Source organism: Sebastes fasciatus, chromosome 12, assembly GCF_043250625.1.
Source record: "Sebastes fasciatus isolate fSebFas1 chromosome 12, fSebFas1.pri, whole genome shotgun sequence".
Taxonomy (NCBI): Eukaryota; Metazoa; Chordata; class Actinopteri; order Perciformes; family Sebastidae; genus Sebastes; species Sebastes fasciatus.
Genome location: NC_133806.1, coordinates 2,303,988 through 2,331,761, shown reverse-complemented (window position 1 = coordinate 2,331,761; position 27,774 = coordinate 2,303,988). Strand labels below are relative to the sequence as shown.

Sequence of the window (27,774 nt, the reverse complement as noted above, 5' to 3'; positions counted from 1 at the left end):
GACAAGAGTATTAAATACTTGTCATATCTCCCTTTAAGGTTCATTTTGAACAGATAAAAAAACGATTAATCACGATTAAGTATTTGAATGGCTTGGTGGCCCTCTAGCTGAGCATGCAGCGTGACAGCCCGACCTGATATATAGTATATATCAATGAAACAGCAGGGTACAGAGGTGGAGAGCTACAACATATGACTGGAAATGAGGAAGTATCTGTGGAACCTATTCAATAACCGCAAAAATGTGAAAAATAAGTGGCGCCTCCACTCTGAGGTCAAACCACGCTGTCGTGTCTGAGAGCCAGAACTTAAGAGCAAAGTTTGGGATGAAGAATAAGAGAGAGAGAATGTGATGAATCATAACCAGAGGAGAGATCCAGTCAGAGTGCTTTGGAAAAAAAAGTGTGCAGATAAGAAACAGTGAGCTGTGAGGAGATCAGAGCTGAGGAGACTGGAGAGGTTTTCCACACTGACACAATACTGCCATCTGCTGCTCACTGACTGCAGCCACTGGGATGGACTGGACTTCACTGGGTTAAGGTAAAGGGAGACAATAAATATTAGGATATCGCAATATTGCAAAGAACTGGTCAAGGACCTGCATTCAACAGGTTACCAGATTAGTGATATTCTTTCATATTAGCCCATAACTCCAGGCCAAACATCATGTAGATAAGCAGTATAGAGAATACGTTTCATTAGATTCATATTCAGTTTTGACAGTAATATCTATTTTGTAACACCGACATTGGAACAACTGAACATCCTGTCTTTCCCTGTGCTCAGTAGCTCCATTAGAAGTCAATGAAAATGAAGGTTAAACGATTAAAAAATTAGGGATGTCTATCGATTAAAATACACAATTACGATCAATCCATAGTTAACCGCAAATGAATCTCATATTTTTTATATGTTTTAAGATGTACCTTATCAACACAGGAGTGGACAAATATGCTGCTTTATGCAAATGTACGTATATATTTATTATTAGAAATAAATTAACAACACAAAACAATGACAGATATTAACCAGAAACCCTCACAGGTACTGCATTTAGCATAAAACATCAAATCATATCATGGCAATCTCAACAGCTGTCAGTGTGTCAGTGTGCTGACTTGACTATGACTTGCTCCCAAACTGCATGCGATTATCATAAAGTGGGCATGTCTGTAAAGGGGAGACTCGTGGGTACCCATAGAACCCATTTACATTCACATATCTGGAGGTCAGAGGTCAAGGGACCCCTTTGAACATGGACATGCCAGTTTAGAGCATTATTTAACCTCCTTCCTGACAAGCTATATGACATGGTTGGTACCGATGGATTATTTAGGCTTTTTAGTTACATATGAGACCATCCTATCATCATCATCATCATTATTATTATTATCTTATATACGGTATCTGAACTCTGGCATTAAACCTGAGCCCGCTACAACCTAAACATTAAAAGTTGCCTTAATGCGTTAAAGATATTAGTGTCGTTAAAATGAATTTGCATTATTATCATGTTAACTTTGACAGCCCTAATAAAAATATACCTTTGCATTTTAGTCACATGTACACCTGTGATGTATGATGTGGCGAAAACAGGAAACGTAATCGGTAAATACAATGCACTCCACACACAGATGACCCTCTCAAAACCTTTATTTTAATGAATTAGATGCACTGACACCGGTGCCAAAAGGAATATATGCTGCAGACTTTAAATAAAAACTTTAAGGCTTAAAAAAATACTTTGATCTAAAGCCTGTTTCACACACATGTAAAGAACTGGAAGGAAATGATATATGGCTTTGGTTTTTAATAAAAAAAAGAAGCCTGTCTTTGAATAATAATCATCCATCAGAGACGCATCTAAAATGAACTCTTGATTACATAACAGATTATATTAACCCCTTAACGACGGCCCGCCAGACCTCTAGGATAATCACAGCCTCGTGAAACTTTACAGCCACAAACTAGAGACCTAGAGCATTCAGAGGATGGATGGATCAGACTAGAGACCTAGAGCATTCAGAGGATGGATGGATCAGACTAGAGACCTAGAGCATTCAGAGGATGGATGGATCAGACTAGAGACCTAGAGCATTCAGAGGATGGATGGAAAAATGTTTTTGAAACCAAATCACAGCATGGCTTTTTCTATGGTGTTCCTCGAGGTCTTGGTGTCTTAATGTTGTATTTTGGAGGGGTTATTGATCGATTTATATCAATTCTCCAGTGGTAAAAAAATGGTTAAATTTAGCACCAAATCTGTGTAACAAATGGTCAACCCAAAAATTGCTGCAAGAAACTTATGAGACATAATAGAGCATGGGGATGATCATCATATACTTCTATCATAATGCTCTAAACCCTTAATTCACTTTCACAATTTATTTAATAAAATAATTCATGTTTATTTCTGATGTATGACCAGAACAACTTGACCCACAGTGCGGAGCTGCATCTCAAATTAATCCTCAGGTTCCAGCTTTCTGATGATGTACACCACTTCTATGTGTCCAGTTAACTTTCTATCCTCCTTTATAACCCTGAGCATCCCCACCACCCCTACCCCGCTAAAAAAAGAGGGCGGAATGGTAAGAGGTTAAATAAAAAAATAAACATTGATGTAATCAGCTACTTACTTTTTTTCTCTTCTCTATAATTTGCTTTTGCACCATAAAAAAATGCAAAAAAATAAAACAAACCCTCAATAGCTGAATGAAATGTATTACCACGAGGAGCTTTTAATCTAGGTTAAAGTTGGTCATTCAGTTAAAGATCATCTTTATCCCATTACATGTGGTGATCATCTTTTCATCCGATACGATCATCGCAAAAAAAGGTCCGGTCACATCACGACCTCTAAACCAGCTCTGATTCTGATCATTCACAGTGTGCTTGTGTTGATTACGTCACGCTCCCTCTGATTAGGCTTCTACTGTAATTCCGAGGCTTCATCATGACCACCAAGCTTTACCACATCATCTCTGGTAACGTCTCACTCTTCCTGTGTTTGTTCCAAGTGCAGCCGTGCTAGCGTCAGATGTGCAATACGTCATGTGAACAGATGCGATGCTTGGAGGCTAGAACCAGGCAAAGCTCTGTGTGTGTGTGTGTGTGTGTGTGTGTGTGTGTGTGTGTGTGTGTGTGTGTGTGTGTGTGTGTGTGTGTGTGTGGTTGTGGCTCGACAGCTGCACAGCTGTTCGACACAGTGTGTGAGAGGCAAACAAGAGCCAACCGTCGCCATGGCCACAGGATGAGAGATTACATTTGTTTGTGTTGTGCGTGCGTGTGACCATGAGAGTCACCCCAGTTGGTCCCTAATTGGCCACTGGAGATAGGAGGCTGCATCACATCGCTTTGTGATGCCTCGCTGCCCCGCGCCATCACTCTAACCCTCTTTATGTCCATCTTCGCCTGTCCCCTCTCCTCTCCTCCACTCCAGCTCTCTCTCCCCCTCCATCAGCTAACACTAATCTGCAGTCCCTCTATTCATGTTCCCTCTAAAAAGCCCTAATGAGCTCCCAGAGGGCATGGCTGCCCTGGCAGAGCTGCTACCCCTCCTCCTCCTCCTCCTCTTCCTCCTCTTCCTCCTCCTGCTGCTGCTGCTGCTGCTGCTTTAATGGAGTACGGTGAGCTTTTGGTCGACTATCCCATTGGTTCATTTTGATGGTCAGGTTTTGAGTAGGCCTACTGAGTATATAAACAAATGTGTCCCGGGTAGATCACTGGCTCTGCTGGGCCATATGAACATGTTGTGAGTGACAGTAGATCTCATGGCATGTATGGAACCTTCTGTCATTCAACACTGTGTAGTCTACAATGTTAGTACGAAGCCTGGAATCACTCAGCATTGTGTAGACTGAAGTGCTAGCATGGAGCCCAGAGCCCAGATGTTAATACTTAAAGGGGAACTATACGCCCATATTCAAAATTCATACCAGTCAGGTTCAGAACCTCAATTCTGTGACCTTTCCCTGACTAAGAGGTTTTGATGATTGATTTGACTTCTATGGGCCTTTTGTAAGAAAAGAAATGGATTTTTTTTAAGGATTTTTTTCCGAGAGGACCAAATTATTAGTTGATTTGATGATGTCACATCCTGCTCCTGGTGGACATTTACAAGAAGAAAAACTCCTGGGAGAGAAGTGGACAGAAATTGCTGTCTTGCTAGCTTCACTCGTATCTTCAAGCTGAAACATACGGTCCACTCTATCGCGGTACAAATGGGGGGACACGTCAAAAAGACGCTCTCCTTCACTCCACAACTCCACCAGTTCCTCCATGTTTACCTTCTACCGTTTGCTACTTCCTGTTTGGTGCTGGAGAGAGCACACCTATTGGTTGTTGACAATGTTCACCTCACTGAACTTACGATAATATTAAACCTGTTTGATTTTATCGGAACGTCAAGACGAGAAAGAGACCGACTCTAGACAGCTCGCACTGAGTTTTACGACCACCTTACACTAAACCATCGAGATCACGGGAGCGCGCCGCAACTCCAGCAAAACTCTAGTGATTTTATTACGACATTGGAAATATGCCTGCGACGGTGAAATCGCTTGAAAAGTCGTTTGGTGTAAGGTCGGCATTAGTCGACCACATTATGACATCATTTTCACCGAGAAATCCAAGATGGCTGCACCCAGTCGAATGAAAACGTAACCTTTGAACAGGAAGGTAAAATGCTTCACAGTGAAAACTGTCAAGCCCCCCAGGAAGAGCGCCGGTCGTTGATCCCAATTTTCGTAGTCGCCAAACGGCGGTACTGCAACTTCCGTGCCCGTCACGTGATATCCAGTACTCAACACTTTATCATACAGGAATTTGCCGCACATGCAAACTAATATACACAGCTGGTGTAGATGATTCAGTTTACTGAGGGTAAAAGGAGTTTACAGTGCTCGTGTTACTTTATGACATGAAGGGTCTCACCTGGTTTGAAGTGAGGCAGAGAGTTAACGCCAGGCCAGGTATCCTCAGACGGGGTGCCGAGGACCTGAAAAACACACCAAGGATGGAGATGAGAACGAGTGAAGCAACAAATAAACACTCTTTCAGATCAACTCCAGCAGTTCAATAAAACCCACCCTACCATCTTCTAGGAGCCTTTATGGTTAACATTTATTAGGGCGGTTAGCATGTGAAGCTAACACAATAGAGGGATCATGAACAAAGGATAGTGATGACCATTTGCCTCCCGCAGCGTGGTACTGGTGTCGTCTCCCAGCGGGGACCGGCGGAGCGGTGATGGAACACAGCCGTCCTTTCCACGCTTCCCATTCATTGTCTATGTAAGCAGCCGTGCAATGCTTTCTGGTAGCGTGGCATTGAGACTGTTTCATAGCCAGTTAAAAGTTCCTCCCAGTAACTTTTAAATACAAATGACTACAGTATATAGGCAAGGCAGCTTTATTTGTATAGCACATTTCAACAACAGGGCAATTCAAAGTGCTTTACAGAAACATTCAAGAACATTGCGACAAAATGCAAAAGAACATTAAGAAATAATTAAAAACATTAAAACATTAAGGATTAGAAAATAAAAACAAGGTAAAAATAAAAGCTAGGATAGAAGACTAAAAGGGCAGCTTTCCTCTTTTTACCTTTTACCAAAAAGGCAGCTTTCCTCCTTTCTAGTTTTCAACAAAACATTAAAACATTAAAGATTAGAAAATATATAATATACAGAATATACTACACAAAACACTGCAAGTATCTATTATTTCATATTTAATAAATGATGAGTCATTAATGTCTATCAGAGGTTGCAAACTATGATGTGTTATGGATTATTATAGCTATTGTTTAGTAGTTCTATGGATGAGAAAGAAAGAGTGGCTCTGCAACATGACTGGCTGTTTGATCAATTCCAGCACAAAGGCTTCCCATTGCTTGTGCAATAGTCATGATGAGTGCAACTTTTATGGAAAGGCTGGCTGGAGTTCTCACGCACACAGCCTGGGGTTTATGATGACGAAACCCAGAGCAGCGGACATGCCTTCCACATGATCCATCACAGCTCTAAGCAGCATAATAGTTTCCAGATTGCCCGGTTGTCTCTGATCTGCAGCAGAGTAGCTGCTCAGGGATCTGCTGCATACAAACACTGGGTGGAGGTGTGTTGTGGGATCATTGGGATATAACATGGCTGAGAGAAAAGAAAAATGAAAGCGAGGGGAATCACAAGGCATGAGTATCTAGGCCACAAATAAATCTCAAGTTAGAAAACACAACGTGATGTGTTTAAAGGGACCAAAGTGAAAGTGAATGAAAGCCAGAGGAATTTACAAAAAAAGGTCAGAGGCTTGTTTCCCGTATGTTGGACTGTTACTGACACATGTGGTTCAGTCCTAGTCGGTGTAATATCTGAACACGGCACTAGAGAGCAGTAAAGCACCACCAGGCCGACCCTCAGTGAGACTTCAATAAGAGCAGACAGGACAAAGAGAAGCTACTGAACTTCATTTAAAAAGTCCCATTCTTAGAGATCTCATGTGTTTTTAGAGGAATAATACCAGTTCTGGGAGAACAACATGAATTGTTTGAGCATATGACAACATATGTGACTGATTCAGTCGTTCTTCAGTCAGATATTACCACTGGTATCATTTCATCTAATAGTGCTCAGTGATGGGTCCAGATAGGATTGAGATTGTATGGGAGGTAACACAATGCTTTCTTTAACAGTGTTTTCCTTTGATTTAAAAAAAAAAACTGGAGGTTCTGAAGAGTCAATCCAAATACAGCATGCTTTTTTGTGTGCGGTTTTCATTAGCTTGAAATTCAAATCAATAAATTAAAAAACTAGCATGTAGCTTTGACACATCATGCTCTCCATTTGTAGCAGGGAAGCCGTATAAGGATTTAACTCTAACTCTCTAACTTTAAATGAAATGCTTATGTAGATGGAGTCCTTTTCATATACATCATTATGCGAAAAAACAAACATTATACACTGTATGTAATTTTATGTACCTGTTTGTATGTATCATTAAATTCAAATTCATAGATTTTTTTCTAATTTGGGAGATTCAAAAGTGACCGCAGTTGCAGAAACACCCATATACAGGATACAGTATATACACACACATACATGTGGATATACACCGATCAGCCATAACATCAGAACAACATGGGCACCCTGACCGGTCTGCGGCTACGCAGCCCCATACGCCACAAACTGCTCCTCACTGTGTGTTCTGACTCCTTTCTATCAGAACCAGCATTAACATTTCCAGCAGTTTGAGCTCCAGTAGCTCTTCTATTGGATCAGACAACACGGGCCAGCCTTCACTCCCCACGTGCATCAATGAGCCTCGGGTCTGACCCTGTCGCCGGTTCACCGGTTTTCCTTCCTTGGACCACTTTTGGTAGGTCCTGACCGCTGCAGACCGGGAACATCCCACAAGAGCTGCAGTTCTGGAGATGCTCTGACATGATCGTCTAGCCAGCGCTCACATCCTTATGCTGGTCCATTTTTTCTGCTTCCAACACAAAGTTGAAAATGTTCACTTGCTGCCTAATATCTCCCCCCCACTGCCAGGTGCCATTGTAACGAGATAATCAATGTTATTCACTTCACCTGTCAGTGGTCTTAATGTTATGGCTGATCAGTGTATGTACTGTATATATAAATAAACCTTACAGATTAAAGTTTATTTTTCAAAGATATTGTAATAGTGGTACGAGTTAGTTTTCTTTGTCCAGTGCTTTAAGAACTGGTTTAAAAGCTAAAGCCTGGCCTAGCATACTGCTAAATACATCACTTTAATACGGCATACTACTGAGGAACACAGTATGCAGTATGTACTGAATAATGCATACTGCATTTGTTAGTAGTATGTAGTAGGCGGTTGTGAACCTATCCTTTAAAGTTACATGTTTTGTCTACTTCCTCCTTACAATGACTTGTGGGTAGTGTCTAGATGGTTCAGGTTAGGATAGATCGTCGGGCAGTGAGTCTCGTGAGAGTTTTTACAGGGATTTTTGCAGATCAGATTTCACAATTTGCGGGTTACCTTCTGCACACGATCTGACTTGTGGCTGTATAGCAATGTCATGCTACTTTGCCTTTGCTTTAGTCATGATTCATACTGCAGAGCTAGAAGTGTGTCTCAGTTCAATGTTAAGATGTTTGACTTCTGAACAAAATGATGCTGATGTTTCAGTTTCTCCTCTCTCCATATCCTACATGGAATAATCCCTTTGCTGCATGGGACAGGGAATTCCTGACCCAGCACAGACTGGGTAATGGACATATGAAACAGCATGTTGACAGGGAGGGAGGACACGGCAGTCCATCAGGGAGGACACGGCTGTGTCTGTAGTTATCTGACGACGTGTATGGAGAGTGTGCGGAGAGGACGACGGATAGGAGAGAGAAAGTTCTGCCACAGAGGAATTCCTGTGAGGTCACAGGTCATGACCCTGAGATCTGCATGCACATTCTGCTGGACAGAACAAAGTTACAGACCACCCAGCCAGCCAGACACAAACAAACAGTATGTCTGACCTTCACACAGGAGCCCCCAATTATATTGATGTTGCCAGAGAGAGAATGAAGAGATTAGATCTGTGCAGCTGACAGGAAGAACTTCAAGATCCTTTAAGGTACATTTTGAACAGATACAAAAATGTGTTATTAATTTGTGTTTAATTGCGATTAACTATAGACAGTCAGACTGTCCTGGTATGTTGGGACAGCCAGCATGCACAACACCAGGACCTGAAACTGGTAAACCTAAATGGAATTCAGCCATTATTAGTTTTTTTTTAATTTACATTTGATCTGGAGTTGAAACATCTGAAGTATAAAAGGTTGGTAGACTTTATTCACATCAAGCATACTGTAGGTGTAACTGAGAACGTTAAAGGGACTGTTTGTAACTTCTTACACGTATAAATCATTGCTGGTCGGTGTCTCATGCACGCTCCCGTGTGGCTACGCTGTTCAGACTCAGACTTCAACACAAACTACACGGAAGCATAAAAACCTCTTGGTTGTATCTAGTGAAGCTGTTAAACAGTGTTGGCCGCGGTTGGAGGACGCGGGGGAGACCGTAGCTTTGGTCTCCAGGACCGGAGTCTCTGCTGTACTCTGCTCCTCTGCTTGCTGTCACTCACACACCGCGCTCGTTCTCGCTCTTTCGTTCCACTCTCACGTGCATGCTGCACACTCCACACTGCAGAAGAGTTAGTTTAGCTCTGAGAATATCTAGTGAATGTACAGTGGACGTTTGTGCAGAAATAACTGCTGCAGCTCCTCCAGACCAACAGAGGTTTCCCGTGTCTTGTGAAGTGACGGGGCTCCGCAGAGAGAAACGTTATCGTCTCCGACCAAAACTCCGGTGTCTCCCCTGTTCCCTCCGGCCGCGGTCGGGAGGCTGAGGCGGGAAAAGCCAACACTAGGATCAGCATTGATTCATGTCTATGTAGAGCGAGCACAAGCGCCAGCAACAGGACGCTGACTTTCGTTGACTTAACGGCCACAGGTGTTGCTGTTAACAAGACATTTCTGATTCTTACAAACAGTCCCTTTAATGTTAACAATCCACTGGGGAAGTTTCATGGTGATATCTATTAGTTAAACGTGTTTACCCTATCCAGTGTCTCTCCTTATTTCTAAGGATTTGAAGCATCTATGGGGAAGTGCAGGTTTTGCATTTGTTACCTCAGAGATCAATCTCTTAATCCAAACAGAAGCACCAGTTCTGACCCCCAGTCACAGCTGTATACTGACACCCAGTCACAGCTGTATCCCACCGCTGCCTCATCCAGCGATACCTCCACTCTCCGTCTGTCGTTGTCCCAACGCTGACCCCCGGCCTTCATCTCCATCTCTGCTCTGAAAATCCCAGTGCAACCCCCCCGAGCTGCTCTCCAACCTCGGTCACAGCCAAACAGATTGGGGTCACCTCCAGGCAGGGGTCAAATGGATCAGAACCAGAGCCCCGAGTGGATCAGCTGTCTCCCACTGCGACGGCTGGAATGCGTTCAGTAAGCCCCGACTATCCTGTCTGGGTTTCAGCAGATGGATGCTCATGTCACTGACACAGCGGCTGTCGGTGAAATGGTATTATTTATCTCCCCGGCAGCCTCTCGCTCTCTCCTGAGGGAAGATCAGCCCGCATGTGCACCGGCTTACTCTTCATAGCAGGAATACACTCTAAATAAACAGGGTCCCTATAGAGAGAAAATGGGTATTTGCAGCATGCGTGCCGGCACCATGCAGGACCCTTCTGCTGCTTAACCAACCCTTTCAGAGTTCTTCTGTATGGCACCAAATGGTTCTACTGTAAGAAGGGCTCCGTAGAGCATCATATTGTCTTTAGCAGCATGAGCATAAATACTCTACGCAGAGCTGTATTGTTTCTTAAGAACCATTTAAAGGGAGACTGTGGTGAAAGTCGATATTTTCCTCCACGTTCAGACTCAACCCAACAGTGAATAAATCTACTAACATGTATCGTGTGTGTGTATCATACCCTGAAAATAGTCCCCAACAAATGCATTGTTTCCCCCCCGATTGAGTAACGTCAAAGAACGTATATTCATAAAGCCAATAGTTCGTTGCATAGCAACATCAGAGCTACTGAAAGCGATATACCGGACACCAGTAAAATGTCCGCCTACAAAAAGTAAAACAATATTATTTCTATTCTACTGTCACATATTTAATGTCTCTACCTAAATGTCCTGTGTTGAATAAAATAAAAAATATTATAAATGTGTATATTATAACTATTTACTTACTTACTTATTTATTAATTTATTACAGTTTTTTGTTAGAAAGATCCAGCACACAGATTTTGAGTCCAGTAGACCACAGAGCATGGATGTAGAAGATTCAGCTGTTAGTTCATTTTACTATTTTTAGGACATAATGATTTAAATGAGGGATATTATAAAATATTTACAGACCATCACAGTTCATTTCAGAGAGAGATAGAGAGCGTTCCTATTGGCTGTTCATTCAACGCAGGCAGCTGTCAATCACTCGCCAACTCTTGTAGTGTACTGTTTAGCTGTAAAATGAGAAAGTCTGTGACCTGCCGGAGCGAACTTTCTCCAGATGTTTCTGAAAACATCTGAGTCCAGAAATAGGCATTACAGTAACAGTAATAATATTGATTCATATTTGATCAGTTGATTCCTAGTTTGACCGTTTGATCTGAGTTTGTAAGTGATTGACAGCTGCTCAGAGACGGCAAGGCTCCAGCTCGGCTCTGATTGGTTGTTTTCCTCCGGTCTGTGAAATGTTGCAGATGCCGTTAGGAGCACCGGAGGACACCGGAGGACACCGGAGGACACCGGAGGACACCGGAGGACACCGGAGGGAACGTGATTTTTTTCAGATTACCTGTCTCATGCACTACTGTCAGGATATAGTTACCGTTTAATAAAAATAACTTTTTTTAATCATATTTGCTCCATTTTTTACCTTTAAGTACAGACGTTACGTGACAAATAAGTCAACGTTTGGGTTAAAATAACTATGAAAGTGGACGCTAGTCAAATACGGAAGTTACGTGACAAATAAATCAATGTTGACTTCTGGTTTCACACGGGACTCAGCGGCCTCCTGGGAGAACGTCTGGTGTTTTTGGACTCGCCCATCCACCCCGACCTCCTCCCTATACGTGGACTTTTGTGGCTCTTTATATTTCGTGGCTCAATATTACGTGGAATACATACAAATCGATTTTGTGGATTATGTGGGAATAACAGTGCGTTACTCTTTGTAGGTATAGCTACTGACAGTGTACGAGAACAGCTGTGACGTTGTGATGTGGAGGCAGCATCTACAGTCATTAATAAGCAGACGGTGCTGGGCAGCGAGGCGACAGGAATATTAATGAAACAGTCCTATGAGCAACACGTATATACATCTTAATTATGGTAATGCCCTACTCTGACTAATAATGACAATAATCACATTATTATGGGTCATAATAACAAGTCTCATGTACAGAAACACAAACTATCATATCATCCACGGCTGTCTAGAGTGTCAGTGCTCATATTTCACCACAAACAGCTATTTCAGTCACACTAATATAAGGAGGCAGCTCGTTGTCTTTTAAGTACACGCACACACACGCGCACACGCACACACACACACACACACACACACACACACACACACACACACACACACACACACACACTGTCCTCTGCCTGACAGGCTATTTCCTGCAGATAGACCTGTCCATATTCATACAGTCCTTCCAGTGGACGTAATCTTTAGTGTGGTGACAGCTAGTTAACCAGCTCGCCTGAGCCCGGCCTCATCCACCACACACTTTAATTTGCCCAGACATGCTCAGAGAGTGTGAGAGAGAGAGAGAGAGAGAGAGAGAGAGAGAGAGAGAGAGAGAGAGAGAGAGAGAGAGAGAGAGAGAGAGAGAGAGAGAGAGAGAGAGAGAGAGAGAGAGAGCCATGTTATAACACCTACCTAAAGGAAAACACACAGGCCTGTGGATAACCACGGCTATTTCATTACTAAAGACACCAGCATGCATCTGAGACACTTTGAATAAATAAGAGCATGTATTTACGCCTCGCTCACCCACACGTGCACACGTGCACACGTGCACACGTGCACACGCAGATGTGTGATATCAGAGGGAAATAGGCCGTTGAAAAAAAGAAGTATTGAGATTTCAGACACTATCTGGTCAAAGATGATGAGGGGAATATATTCATCTTCCATATGTATGAAACATACTGTCATGCAGTTTAAAATGTTCCACCGACTGCACTGGACCAAAGTTAAACTATCCCAATTCAAATCCGATATAGACCCCGTGTGTGACCGTGGCAAGCAGAACCAGGCCACTCTAATTCACATGTTTTGGATTATCCTAAATGATTTAATTTTTGGCAATTAATATTCAATATGCTTTTCCAAAACTACTGATAAATCCTTAGAACCATCAGCCTGTCTGGCTTTGTTTGGGGAGGTACCACAAAATGTCACTTTAAAAAACAATAAACTAAACCTTTTATCTTTTGGTCTGCGCTCCGAGTGCCATTCTAGTTGTAAATCAATTAACAACACAAAAAAACTAAATGGCAAACGGCCAAAATGCCAAACTCAAGGCTTCAAAATGGTAGTCCACAAACCAACGGGTGGTAATCTGACTACTGCTAACAATGTTCACATCATGGCCTGCGGGTCTGTGTCCTCTGTTCTGATGATGACAGGTTACTAATCCTGCAAAGCTAGTTACCATTTGCCACTAACTTCGCTCCCACGTACTCTCACACTCCCCCAGAGAATCCGGCACTGAGCAACAGCACATGCAAGAGCCCTTGTTTTCCTACACACATGCAAAGAGCCCATTCTGCTGAAGGTTTGGCTGACATGAGAAAAACTCCAGGCAACCAAGTGACATTCCCGCTCTGCGGACGTTGATGTGCCGACTCAACTCCTGGCAGGGTTCCTCTCAAACAGTGATGGAGGCTGACCTTTCTCTTCCTCTCTTCAAACAACATGGCCTTTAAGATGCTTCTGACTCCGCATAATTCATTGATGGTGCCCTTCACATGAATCTGTGAGGCTGCGCATCCAAACTCTGACCCCATCTGACAGCCCGGCGGCAGACACACGGGGCCGCGGAGCCGGCAGGATGGATGGAAATGTCAACATCAGGCTCACTCTGACAGGTAGGCTCGTTCTGTGATCACACGTTGCCTCGCCAAGACGCACACCTCCTTCGCATTTCCATATTCATCCGTCTCTTCTACTTCTAGCTGACAGCGGAATACACACTAACTAAAATGCTGAATGTGACTTGGATGAGAAATAGCAATGGCTCTAGACCATCTGTAATCCCCCCCATGAGCGTTGCATAGTTATGGTTATGCGCTGTGGCGAGGAAAAACTCCCCTTTAATCCCCTTAACCTCAGGCAGAACCGGGCTCTGGGTTTGGTCGGCCATCTGGTGTTATGTTTGTGGAAGGTAAGTTTAAGTAGAGGCCCAGACACACCGAACCGGCATCAGAGAGCTAGCAGCGATGAAGACCAACTGTTGTGTTGCCTCATGTCGTCCGTGTCTTGGTCAAAAAGACCAACCCTACCTTTACATCAGCAGGAACAGTGTGTAGCATTTCGGGGGATCTATTAGCAGAAATGGAATAACGAGGGAGCGGAGGGGTACTCAGTTGGTCTCAATCTGCAACCACACCGCTAGATGCTGCCGAATCTTACACAGTAGTGTGAAATGTGGTAAAGCCACCTGCATTGATCTAAAAATGAATGCGGGGGATTCTTATAGAATCTATAGCATTTTTGCCAAAAGTAGCATTTCATGCAGCACTTCTTGCGCCTTTAAAATGTGTGCCTGAATGTTGCACAATAGTGTTTTGGAAAAGAGATGGAAGGTAAGAACACAAGCTCCTGTGTCTCTCTAACCTTTCTCTCTATGTGTAGAATGAATTCAATTAAATGTTTAGAATGTTTTCAGTGAACATCGGTGCAGTCCATGTGTGTCTGAATGGATCTACAGCTAAACCAAATCATCAGGGATCCTCTTTGATGCTCTTTGTTTAGCCAGACTGTCATATTTGTAGACATTATTTGAATACATTCAAGTCTTCAGTGGACCTCCATGATGGTGCCAGAAAGTAAAAAAAAGATTTCTGAGCAGCCTCTGTAGGGCAGCAGTGTGCAGCTGAGGCTCATCGTCAGTCTGGCCAGCGGCCATCCCACCGTCAGGCCTCTCTCCTCCCTCGTCTTTGTGTCTGAGAGGGGCTGGATGTGTGCAGGAAGCCCCACTTTTCCCTTCCGGCGATAAAAGAAACGAATCAATAAGAAGCATTTTTCTTCACCTGCCTCTCCTCCTGCTGCTACTGTAGGTTTCCATGCTCTGTGAGAGAACCCCTGCCTGCAGGGCTTCCTCCACCTCCTCTCATCCCTTCATCCACAATCCATCCAATCTCAGATACTGCGGATCTTTAGCCTTCAGCCCAGAGGCCAAACAGCGGTGAACATGCTTTGTCTCCATACTTGACTTCCTCCCTGGTCGAAGCCTTTCATACTCTCATCTCTGTAATTTTCTGCATTAATTATTCAGGCCCTTCCAGCCTATGAATATAAATCCATTATGTCTGCCCTGCTACTCTCTGCTCAATTAAGAGATTGGGGATGAAATGATATGGGGGGGGGGGGAGGCAGATCAGGCCATCCAAGGATTCATGAGACCTCACTTCACTTTAAAACTATAAGCCATCCTACAATCCGATGCAGAGACTCCTACTGTACATAAACATATATACATATACTGTACATATATAGAATTACCTAAAGAAACAAACAATATATAGGACTGACAGCGAGCGTTTGAAACGGATAACCAAATTCAAGAGAGACGTGCCGAGGCTTTTCAGGTCGGGTAGAATCAAACGTTTTAGGGATGCTAATTTTGAAAAACTGGCATGACCATTTTCAAAGGGGTCCCTTGACCTCTGACCTCCAGATCAGTGAATGTAAATGTGTTCTATGGGTACCCACGAGTCTCCCCTTTACAGACATGCCCACTTTATGATAATCACATGCAGTTTGGGGGCAAGTCATAGTCAAGTCAGAACACTGACACACTGACTTGTGTTTTCTGTTGTTAATTGATTCACAATAATAAATATAAAAATAGAATTTGCATAAAGCAGCATATTTGCCCACTCCCATGTTAATAAGAGTATTAAATACTTGACAAATCTCCCTTTAAGGAACATTTTGAACAGATAAAAAATGCGTGATTAATCACGATTAAATATTTGAATCAAATGACAGTCCTAGTTATTATTCATCATTATATCAGTGGCATAAAATGATCTTAAAATGACAATAATATTGTTTATTTAATTATTTCTGGGACAATTTATCATCCAACATTATGGTGACAGGTCTAGCTGTGGCCTTCAAATGAGACTAGACTGGTATTAATGTGTATAAACACACATCATTAGACATCATCAGTCTGTACCTTTGCAACGAGGCAGGATGGAAGCAGTGATTCATGCTGTTTATACCACAGTCTGACCCTGCCATCAGCACGCGCCAATACAAACCAAGAGATTCATGGTCCAGGTGATATTTGTCCATCTCACAGACAGATGTTTCATTTCCTGCCGAGTACACAGAAATAAATGAGCCTGATTTTCTTGTACCGTTTTTTAAATGCAAGCATTTTGCAGCTTAATAAGCACTGCACAATAAAACAGACAAGTAGAAGGCATCGGACTTTCTCTTTGCTGCTGCGTCATTGTACACAGAGCAACATGAGATAACATGTCAGACTACAAAGCTTTACTAACCGAGTCTCAAACTTACAGAACTGCAAACTTAACTGTGATGGAAATAAGGAGAAGTGTGATGGAAAACGGAGGACGGACAGCCGCCCTGTCTCTCCATCCTTGTTTCCGCTCGCCACTCCCTCCGACACTCTCAGCTCTGGTGATGGATGCTAGACCACTTCTGAACCAGATCGTGAGCCTGCACCTCTTCCTCTACTGCCGACCGACCGCTGTGATCAACACTTGAGCTGACAGCGCCGTCAGCAGCCACGCACGAGACACACTACGAGAGGCTTTCACATCAAAGATGATCATGTTGCATGACAGTAAAGGCACTAAACATGGAGTCTTAAAACATGAGACTTCACATGTAGGCTAATGTAGGAGTTTAGGAGGTGCACTGCAGAGAACGAGAACAACCTTACTAAATTAAAAAAAAAGCTCTTCTCACTTCAAGTGAATGTTCAAAACATTTGAAGCATCGGCTCAAACCAGCAAATGAGAGTTAACGTGGAAAACTCCAAGCTCTGATATCGACTGCGGTGTGAAGTACACGGCCTCCGAGAGTGAAATCAATGACGTACAGCAATATATCTCACAGTGAATCACAAAACCTGCTCCTCTGCTAAAAAATAAGTTTTACCAGCATCTGTATCACACATAGAGTTCAAACACTTGATTTGACCACCCTGCATTCCTACTGAGGGCTGGGAACCTCAATACTTCTTGAATACTGACCCGAAACATGTCCAAATGTTTCATATTTAGTATTGAAAACTGTTGAAGTTAGAAATGATTTGTCAGGTCTTGTTTACATATTCTTTGATAAGACAGTTCCTGACTTTGCAGTCACTTTTTTCAAACATGCTTTTTACTACCCAGCAAACGACGGATTGTGTCGATGATATGTCAGTCAGTGCAGGCCGGGCTCAATAGTATGAAGAGCGGTGAATGCTGCGTAGGGAGGAGGTCGGGGTGGATGCTGCGTAGGGAGGAGGTCGGGGTGAATGCTGCGTAGGGAGGAGGTCGGGGTGAATGCTGCGTAGGGAGGAGGTCGGGGTGGATGGGTGGGTCAGAAAACATTGGACTTTAACGCAGGAAATCTTTAACTGATATTGCAAAATGTCTGATAAGCAGATTGAACCTGATGTACTCATTGCCTTGTTCGGTTGCTCCAAAGCTTCTCTTGCATTACCACACACTGTACAGCAGACCCTGATGACTGGTCTGGTAGTAGCTAAGAGAATAATTCTAAAAGAATGGAAGGCCACCAGAAGAAGGCTTTAGAAAAAACATATGCAAGGTATCAGCACTGAACCTCAGATAGATATTATGGATACAAATGTTCAAACGATACTCATAGAAGCCATATTCCTGCTGTCGTTGGCCTGAAAGGACAGGAGATCCAGCAGCACTGGTGTACATCCTGTACTCATGCATATACAGCACACACAAACACTTAGACACTGCAGCATCGGTGACTCACCAGGAATATCCTCTCCAGCTGGTCCTGGATGTCCTTCATCCCAGGAAAGGCAGCCACTCCCTGGATCATCTCGATGAAGATGCAGCCCACTCCCCTTGAAGAGAGAACAACACATGATGGTGATGAGGCCTCCCGTCACATACTGGCTCTGTTAACAAACTCCAGTGGACTGTTTTCATTTGTCTTCATATCCTTTACAGATTAATACTACCACCACTACAGTCAACTGAAATGTAACAATGACTGGTTGGTTCTTTGTATACTTGTAAAACATGTACTGATTAATCACTTCAACAAGCCTCAAAGTGTCATTCTGAACAGATATGGATTTCTTTTCTTCCTAAAGGCTGTTAGACTGTGGATGTAGGTTGAAATCAGTAAATTGGTGGATCAGTGTAACCCTGCGAGAAGCTGTCTGGGAGTTGTCCATGTTTCCGTCTTACAACTTTAACCCTTTCAGAGTGTGTTTTCACTTCATGAAAGTCAATTTTAACATGTTGGTCGTCTAAAAATGTCTTATTGGCATTCGGTTGTACTTAGCTCCACCCTCTGGTGTCAGTTCTGGTTCCAAAAAAACCAAGGTGGCGGCGGCCAAAATGCTGAACTTGAGGCTTCAAAACCGTTGTCCACAAAGCAATGGGTGACATCACAGTGACTACGTCCTCTTCTTATATACAGTCTATGGTCTTTATACTACGTCGCCTGACTTCCTCTCTGCTCCCGTCATAATTGCTACGGCCACTACTAAGCTGCTTGCACAGACGTTTCAGTGAGGAGATTTACTAGAATGTAAACCCGGCAACTCAGCAACAATAAACGCTCAGAGAAAGTGCTGTGGTGATGTAGTTTAAAGAGCAAAAAAAGACACGCAGGGCTTCCTGTTTCCCTAATCCGCCTCGTAGTATATATATACCGGCCCATCTCCATCATTCCCTGCCAGATTGTCTAGATTTGAGCCTTTATTTCTGCCTCCCTGATTGTTACTTGGTTACTGCTGTGCCTGTTTTTTGACTTCAGTAAATGAGAACTTTTATCGGACTCAGGCTGTCTTTGTGTCGTGCTTTTGGGTTCAAGCTTCTGAGCCGTTGTGACTGTAAGACGTCGGTAAATCAGTCAGTCAATGGGGCCAGCTGCGCTCTTTAACTTCTAGCACATAGTAAATTAGCCTCAGTAAATACAGGCCTGTTTGCTCCCAGACAGTTAATGAACCGTCCTGATGGCAGCAGACCCGGCTGAGAGGAGACTCGGACTGCAGGGACAAAACAAAATACATTCTTGGGGATTCACTCTGCAAAAGCACTCTGACTACAAGTGATTCTGTCTCATAGTCCTCCTTCAGGACTTATTGTTTAAAGCTCTGATGGCTTTAAATGGGTCAAACTGATCCAGGATACTCCTGGGCTTTCATTGCAATACAGAACAAACAGATACTTAAAGGGACTGTTTGTAACTTCTTACACGTATAAATCATTGCGGGTCGGTGTCCCATGCGCGCTCGCGTGTGGCTACGCTGTTCAGACTCCAACACAATGTTGATTGTTATGATTTGAGCATGTTTTTTATGCCAAAAACAGTGCCTGTGAGGGTTTCTGGACAATATCTCTCTCTCTATATATATATACAGTATATATATATATATACTGTATATATATATAGTGGTTGGAGATGTTCTGCTCAATCTACCGTAACTAAAGCTGTGCATTAATCTGTGCATGATGACACTCGAGTGATCTCAGCGTCGCCTCTGATTGACAGACAGTGTGAGAGCTGCAGAAAGGTAAAAATAGAGCAGTCTTCCATCACGTCCTCCCTCCTCACAGACGGCAGCCGCTAACCTGCAGGCTGCTCTGATGGATGCTTCTCATGGCAGGAAGACAGATCTGCACAACCTTTTGGTCCCGCAAGAGATGCTTCTTCATGGAAGACTGCTTCCTAAGTGACCAGGGGTGAGTGTGTGTGTGTGTGTGTGTGTGTGTGTGTGTGTGTGTGTGTGTGTGTGTGTGTGTCGCAGGGGGACTCTCAGTGGGATGGAACACCACCCAGTAGATTGGTCACCTGCAAATACCCTCGAAGCAGACACACTATCCCTCTGCCTCCCAGACCTATAAAGCCCCCCAACTGCTTTCTAATTGGATGTTGGAGAATGCAGCTGATGTTCATGGGATGTCCCCGCTGACAGACGGGGTCATCGAGGCTCGGCTGAGAGTCCAACACCAGGATTGTTGGAAGGAAGCCTCACAGGAAGGGGACACTAGGTGGAGAACGGCCGGTTCTAGCCGGGGAAACAGATACCTCCACCTCTGGGGCAGACTCATTTTTACATTTCCTGTTGCTGCTCAACTTGATTTAAAATCTTATCTGTCTAAGTGGTGAAAAGACCAGAAGATGAATCCGATATAAATTGTTATATTTAAGCATCTCTGCATCAGAGTCAAATGTTAAACATTCTGCAGAGATGTCTCGGTAGTCCAAATGAAATTTGAGGTGGAACATAATTACAGATGAATCATATTTATTAAAAAGTATGATCTGTGTTCTTCTGTTTGACTTGTTGTTTAGTCATTATGATTCATCACTCTTTGTAGATTTGTTTCCCTGTATCTTTGCTAATTTGTTGTATGTACGCTACTAATTTAGAATATTAGGTTGGAGATCTCCTCCTAGACGTGGATGGCAGTTCCATCTGCCCTTCCTCTAAGGTCCGCAACCTTGGTGTCATCCTGGACTCCAGCCTCTCATTTCATTCACACATCAAATCCATCACAAAATCCGCCTTCTACCACCTCAAAAATATTTCCAGACTCCGTGGCAGAGACCCTCATCCACGCCTTCATCACCTCCCGTCTGGACTACTGTTATGGAGTCCTGTCCGGGGTACCCAGCAAAGCCCTGGACCGGCTCCAGTATGTCCAGAACTTAGTTGCCAGGGTTCTCACCCGCACTAGGCCCTGGCAGCACATCATCCCAACACTCATCCACCTTCACTGGCTTCCAACCAAGTCCCGCATCACCTATAAACTCTTCCTTCTCACATACAAATCCCTCCATGCCCCTCAGTACCTAACCGACCTTCTCCACCCCTACACCCCGTCACGGAAACTACGATCCTCTGACACCGGTCTGCTCTCTACCCCCCCCCCACCCTACTGAGAACTTTCGGCGACAGAGCCTTCAGCGTCGCAGCCCCCCCCCCGCCCTCTGGAACTCTCTCCCTCCTGAAATAAGAAATGCTTCATCCCTGGACACTTTAAAAAACACCTCAAGCACCAAAATTTAGTGTAAGTTTGGAGCTACAGTATGACATGGTCGGTACCGATGGATTCCTTAGGTTTTTCTACTTTCATATGCCCGGATCTTCACTCTAGCTTTAAAATAGCAAGTTGCTTTAATTTGTTAAAGAAATTAGTGGCTTTAAAACGAAATTTGCAAAGTTAAAGTTAACGCGTTATTATGGCGTTAACTTTGACAGCCCTAATAAATTATAATTGCACAGTCAGTCACAAAACTGCTATTACATTTTCCCCCCAAATCATTCAGCCCTGTTTAAAATGATATCAATATTATATGATATTCACATGTCAATCACATTGCACATCCGTAGTAGCTCCATCTGCGAGTGTAATACGTGTGAATGTGATGAATATGTGATTCAGTGGAGGGGGTTTACAGGAGGTGAAGGGTGACCAGAGAGAGGAGGAAAAAAACTAAGATACACAATAAAAATTCATCCAAGGACCGATCTACAGGGAACACCCCCTCAGGTTAGGATAGAAGTGAGTATAAATGGGTTTAGTGTAGAAAAATCTGATCTCGATCTTGATGGAACTACCTGGAGAGGTCAAGGATAAATTACACAGAGTGAGTACGGGATCTCAGGGTCAGGGGTTAGGAGTACTCACCACATGTCCAGGCAGGTGGAGTAGTCTGTGGATCCCAGCAGGACATCTGGAGGCCGGTACCATAGGGTCACCACCTCGTTGGAGTAGGTATGGCTGGGGACCGACTTGGCCCTGGCCAGGCCTGAGGGGAGAGCAACACAACAGCACCGTCTCAGAAAGCATTATCATTGACTGACCTTCAGCAGGCTGCTGAAAACAAAGCAGAGCGCTGGAGAGGGGCAGCCGGCGCTGCAGCAGGCACTACTAGATGGGATTGTGTGAGTCAATGTAGCGTACTGTAAGAATCAGGAAATAGCAACGAAATGAAAATCAAGGCAGAGAACATAACGTATTAAAAATATGTGTTTGCAGCAATACAGCAGCAGAAAATATGAAGACAAAGAGACATGTTCATAAAACCCCACATGAAATGTTGGATGGAATAAATTAAATAGTAAAGTTTTTAGCTGTTTTTGTGAACAGGTTCAAAAACAGGTTTAATAATTCACTCTGCTTTGATTCTGAATCTAAAAAAATCTAAAATCTAATCTAAAAAAAAAACAACAACTATATTTTTACGCTTAAAAAAAGTGCAGAATTTGTCACTAGCAGTTCCTGTTTGTAATGTACCTGTAGATGAACAGACAACTATCACTGCCTCACGTCTCTCCCCTTCAACTCTCTTGTGCTCCCCTGACGAGGTGCGCCTCACGGTCTGAAAACCTCTGCACTAGAGTCATCTATAGTTCATTTTACAAGCCAGCTTTGGGGGGAAATTTGGATTCAATAACGCAATAACTAGATTTGCAAGAAGAAGACGAGACTAGGGATGCTAATTTTGAAACATTTTCTTAACCGATAACCGACCCTCGTTAACCGATTATTAACCGTTAACTGACACGATTTGTGCGTCGCATGCAGCGGTGCACCAGCTGCAGGAGCACAACAGATATTATAGTTATAGATAAAGATATAGTGTAGTGTCGCGGACATGCAGCCACTTTCCCAGTAAAAGTCTCCACCACACATTTAGTTTAGTTTAGCAGGTTGTCAGCTGTGTGTCCACTCGGCATAACTTCAGCGAGTGTCCAACAAACAGTGTGTGTGTTTGTGCTACGTTAGCAGCTCTAGCATTGCCGGAGGCTTCGTGCTCGCCGCCGCCAAACGTAGTCTGCATAACTTTAGCGAGTGTCCGACAGACCGTGTGTGTGTGTGTGTGTTGGCGGTGAGTGTGAGGTTGTTGGTGGCGTTCTAGCTGTGATCGTAGGTGTAGCAGTGTGTGGACAGTTTATTTGTCGGTGAATAAATGCTATGAAACTACAACTCCTCCGCTCCGCTCAAGCGAGCCAGAGACCGGAGCCGACTTTCTGTATCCTGCAACTCCGGCTCCGCCTCTTAAGGTGGGCTGTTAAGGTGGACCAGCTTTTCTCCTTAAAGTGACGAGCCGCTCAGCTTTTGAATTAATTATTAACATTTCTTTTAACCGATAGCGTTAATCGGTTAAAATGCTTAATGTCAGTTAACGGTTAAACGGTTAATTATGGACATCCCTAGACGAGACCTAAAGACTAATGTTAGCTGAGCACTGTATTCCGGCTAATCAACACACAACTCTGATTGAGTGACGAAAATAACGTGTTTCATATGAAAAGAGTTGCACCTGTACAGGACTCTGGAAAACACTGGTTTCCTTCATACTAATCTCATAACGGAGGCGGGTATTCTTAGTTACTACAGGGGGTTTAGAACGTAACAAATCATTCACACCAAAAGTGCAAAGTTCAGCATTGCACAGTGCGATACCCTGGAGTCCACTTTACATCGCTGCACAGAGAGAGTCCCAGCTACTGGTAAGTTGCTCATTAAAAGGGTAAAGATGACATTCATCTTCATTATTTATTGTTTAATAAGAAAGGATTAATCAAGTCCTTCTTTAGACCACAGGCACACGGGACGTATTGTTCATCCAAAATGTATGTATCCAAAGAGTCAGATTTTTTCCAACTCCCTGATATTTGCCTGACAAAGCTGTTGATAGTTGAAACATCTTCCCGTTCAATTCCTGAGAGCTTGCAATGTGACTCCCTATATTCAACGAGCAGACGACCCCTCTATTTCCATTGTTAACTCGTTGAAGCAATCAAACTCCGCTTGGCAGACCTGTCTTTGGACTGATTTTCCGTACATTCAACCGCAACAAGCCTGAGATTGCCTTTTCAAATGGAAATCATGATGGAAGACCTTTGAGGGTTTCAGCGAGAAGCAGAGCGACGTCGTGAATATCAGTGAGATGAACCCAAAGGACCAAAAACTCCCGTTCCCATCGAGTGAAGTGGACGTCATTAGATAATTAATGGTGATACTACGGCTACTTTTTGTACCTGGAATTTGAAACTATCATAAGGTTTTATGAGAACCACAAAAAAGGGCTTCTCTAGGTTTTTATAATGGGCGTCTCCAGGTTATTCTAACCCTCTTCTAGCATTTATCTACACGGTGACACCAACCCAGTTAAGTATCCGGTGACAGTGCTCCCATGGCAGCTAATGGTAGAGCAGAGTGCAGAAGCAGCGAGCTTTAATGAGGCTGATGGCATTACCTCTTTGTCTCTTCCCAAGTGGTCGGAGGGCTTAATTAAAGCATTTAGCTTGGTAAAAAAAAAGAAGACTTCCTGCCCTGCTGCTATTCCCCTGTGTGTGGGAGGAAGATGGGCAGAGTGGAGAATAAATGAGAGGAAGGGAGGGCGTATTTAACATTTCCTTGTGTTTGGAACAGGAGAAAGGAGATTCAGACGGCATTCATCACGACCGAGCACTCTAATGTCCACACACACTGATCTAACGTAGAATAGACGCCATCTGCCCGCTCATACTCAGAGGCTATTATGTCCACTGCAGGCGCCCTGTGTGTGTGTTATCCTCCTATTACTGCACTCATCAGAAGAGAAAGTGCCGTAATAGGAGGCTGGTCTAGTGGAACATGGAGAGGTGTAGAGATGTGGTACAGAGTACAGTTAACTAGCATTGTTGGTATATCTGAATAGCTCAACATGTGACTGGTTTTATAACCCTCCTCCTGACCTGTACACTACCTAGAGATACTGTAGCTACATTCACTTTGATAGGTGTCTGAACCTAAGGCTGTGTTCGGACCAAGAGTGAAGCGAATGTTTCGCCTCGCTTTACTCGCATGAGTTGAACTGCTGGTATCATTTGTGTTTATTCGTGCAAGACGCGCCGGAGTGGAGACGAAGCTTGTCTTCATAGATACCAATAACGTTTCTTTCCTCCATTTCTGCCATCAACCATGGAAGAAATAACCACTGTTGCTGCTTTGTTCATGTTGTTGAAGTCCCAGATATGTCAGAAAACCAAACGCCGCCGTGTCTGGGTTCATAACATCACCCGGCGGCGAGCTGTATTCACATACAGCAAACTGTTGGTATCTAGCAAGCCATATCCCGCTACTGCGGTATGAACCCAAAATAAATAGATTGTGCTGTGATTTAATTGCAATAAACGGATCAAAATGAAACCGAAATAACAACATAATATTGCCGATTTGTAAAAACTCGGAATTCATGCTTTGTCAGGTCTGTCCGCAAGACGACAAGCAAACATCTTTTAAAATGCTTGTTTTCTGAATGGAGTTTGGATCGATCAGTGCCAGGCTACGCAGCTGCACCATTAACATTCAAGATAAAGTCATCAAGGCATAAATGCAGCAGAGACGTTGTTGTTTCTACCACAGACAGTCTGTGGTTTCTACACAGAGTTTGGTCCGGTCTCTGTACAGATCTGATGTACTATCGTAGCTCTGGGTGATCACAGACACATACAAGATTTATTCATCCTCCATTTCTGATTCAACAACTTCACGTCAGTGACGACAGGAGGAGAATCTCAACGCAAATTTCTTGCTCCAGATAAAATATTTCAACTGAAGCAAATACACATCATTCCCTCCACTTGCGTCGTCCGGCGCAAATTCACTTCGAAAAGGGTTAAGAAGCGTGTGGTAATTTGTAAATAATAGTAATAATCCACAATTAAAACCCGTACTTTATTCATTCATGGAGCTTTGCAAGTCACTGCATGTTCTACAACATTGTACGGCACATATTTCAGAATAAAAGCCTAGTGTTAACAAATGAAGGAATTCTGTCCACAGAAAAATCGCTTGAAGGCTTTTATTTTGAAATGAAAGCAGGAAGTGTTGATTTAAAAATAAGTCTTTACTTTTTTTCATCTCTGTAACATATTCTACAGACAGACATCGAAACTGTAGTAATCGTCTTAATATGATGTTAATATACAGTCAATAGATCACCTTCACTGTCTGTTGCTGCTGTGAGACGTACGCGGCATGAATCAAAAATAGGCAGAACCTCCATTCTCTAGAAGAGACGCAGCTGCGGGCAGTGTGGCTGCTCTAACCTGTTAACACGGACGCCGAAATAAAAAACAACAGGTAACGCAGCCGCCGCACGCTCCTGACGTTCCTGGTGTGTCCGAGGCTTTAGAACCCCCCCGAGTCCAACTGCAGAGGAAGGAACTATACTTCAAAGCCCCGACCTATGGCTTCACACACACACACACACACACCTTCAGCCTTCACATGAACCCAAAATAAATAGATTGTGCTGTGATTTAATTGCAATAAACGGATCAAAATGAAACCGAAATAACAACATAATATTGCCGATTTGTAAAAACTCGGAATTCATGCTTTGTCAGGTCTGTCCGCAAGACGACAAGCAAACATCTTTTAAAATGCTTGTTTTCTGAATGGAGTTTGGATCGATCAGTGCCAGGCTACGCAGCTGCACCATTAACATTCAAGATAAAGTCATCAAGGCATAAATGCAGCAGAGACGTTGTTGTTTCTACCACAGACAGTCTGTGGTTTCTACACAGAGTTTGGTCCGGTCTCTGTACAGATCTGATGTACTATCGTAGCTCTGGGTGATCACAGACACATACAAGATTTATTCATCCTCCATTTCTGATTCAACAACTTCACGTCAGTGACGACAGGAGGAGAATCTCAACGCAAATTTCTTGCTCCAGATAAAATATTTCAACTGAAGCAAATACACATCATTCCCTCCACTTGCGTCGTCCGGCGCAAATTCACTTCGAAAAGGGTTAAGAAGCGTGTGGTAATTTGTAAATAATAGTAATAATCCACAATTAAAACCCGTACTTTATTCATTCATGGAGCTTTGCAAGTCACTGCATGTTCTACAACATTGTACGGCACATATTTCAGAATAAAAGCCTAGTGTTAACAAATGAAGGAATTCTGTCCACAGAAAAATCGCTTGAAGGCTTTTATTTTGAAATGAAAGCAGGAAGTGTTGATTTAAAAATAAGTCTTTACTTTTTTTCATCTCTGTAACATATTCTACAGACAGACATCGAAACTGTAGTAATCGTCTTAATATGATGTTAATATACAGTCAATAGATCACCTTCACTGTCTGTTGCTGCTGTGAGACGTACGCGGCATGAATCAAAAATAGGCAGAACCTCCATTCTCTAGAAGAGACGCAGCTGCGGGCAGTGTGGCTGCTCTAACCTGTTAACACGGACGCCGAAATAAAAAACAACAGGTAACGCAGCCGCCGCACGCTCCTGACGTTCCTGGTGTGTCCGAGGCTTTAGAACCCCCCCGAGTCCAACTGCAGAGGAAGGAACTATACTTCAAAGCCCCGACCTATGGCTTCACACACACACACACACACACCTTCAGCCACCTTCATCTATTGTAGTTCATCAGGTGACCTGCCATCCTGTCCAGGTAGCTACTGGGATGAAGGTCACCGGTGAATTATACATCACTATCTCACGCACAACACCGGAGGGGTCACAAAATATACGGGGGAAGAGGTGGGCTGGAGGGAAACAGGAGGAAGAGAGAATGAACAAAGAGAAGGATGAAAATAGTCTGTGTCCCCAGGGGGGAAACAGACCACCGCTCTTTTGAAGTTCATTTGGATTTTAAAGGCAGTTTGTAGCCGCCGCCTCCTCCTCCTCCTCCTCCTCCTCCTCCTCCTCCTCCTCCTCCTCCTCCTCCTCCTCTCCATCACGCAGCAGATTGAGGGATGTAT

The 27,774-nt window shown here is 43.5% G+C and overlaps 1 protein-coding gene across 3 annotated transcripts in view; it reads right to left on the bottom strand.

Moving 5' to 3' along the window:
- cdk14 (cyclin dependent kinase 14) overlaps window positions 1-27,774 on the bottom strand; it is a 166,271-nt gene that overhangs the window by 57,599 nt on the left and 80,898 nt on the right. For all 3 annotated transcript variants that reach the window (XM_074652582.1, XM_074652583.1, XM_074652584.1), the window contains 3 exons: window positions 21,684-21,804; window positions 17,785-17,878; window positions 4,935-4,998 (listed from right to left, as the gene is read on the bottom strand). In XM_074652582.1, the coding sequence (XP_074508683.1) occupies window positions 4,935-4,998; window positions 17,785-17,878; window positions 21,684-21,804 (279 nt within the window). The remainder of the gene's footprint in view (window positions 1-4,934; window positions 4,999-17,784; window positions 17,879-21,683; window positions 21,805-27,774) is intronic.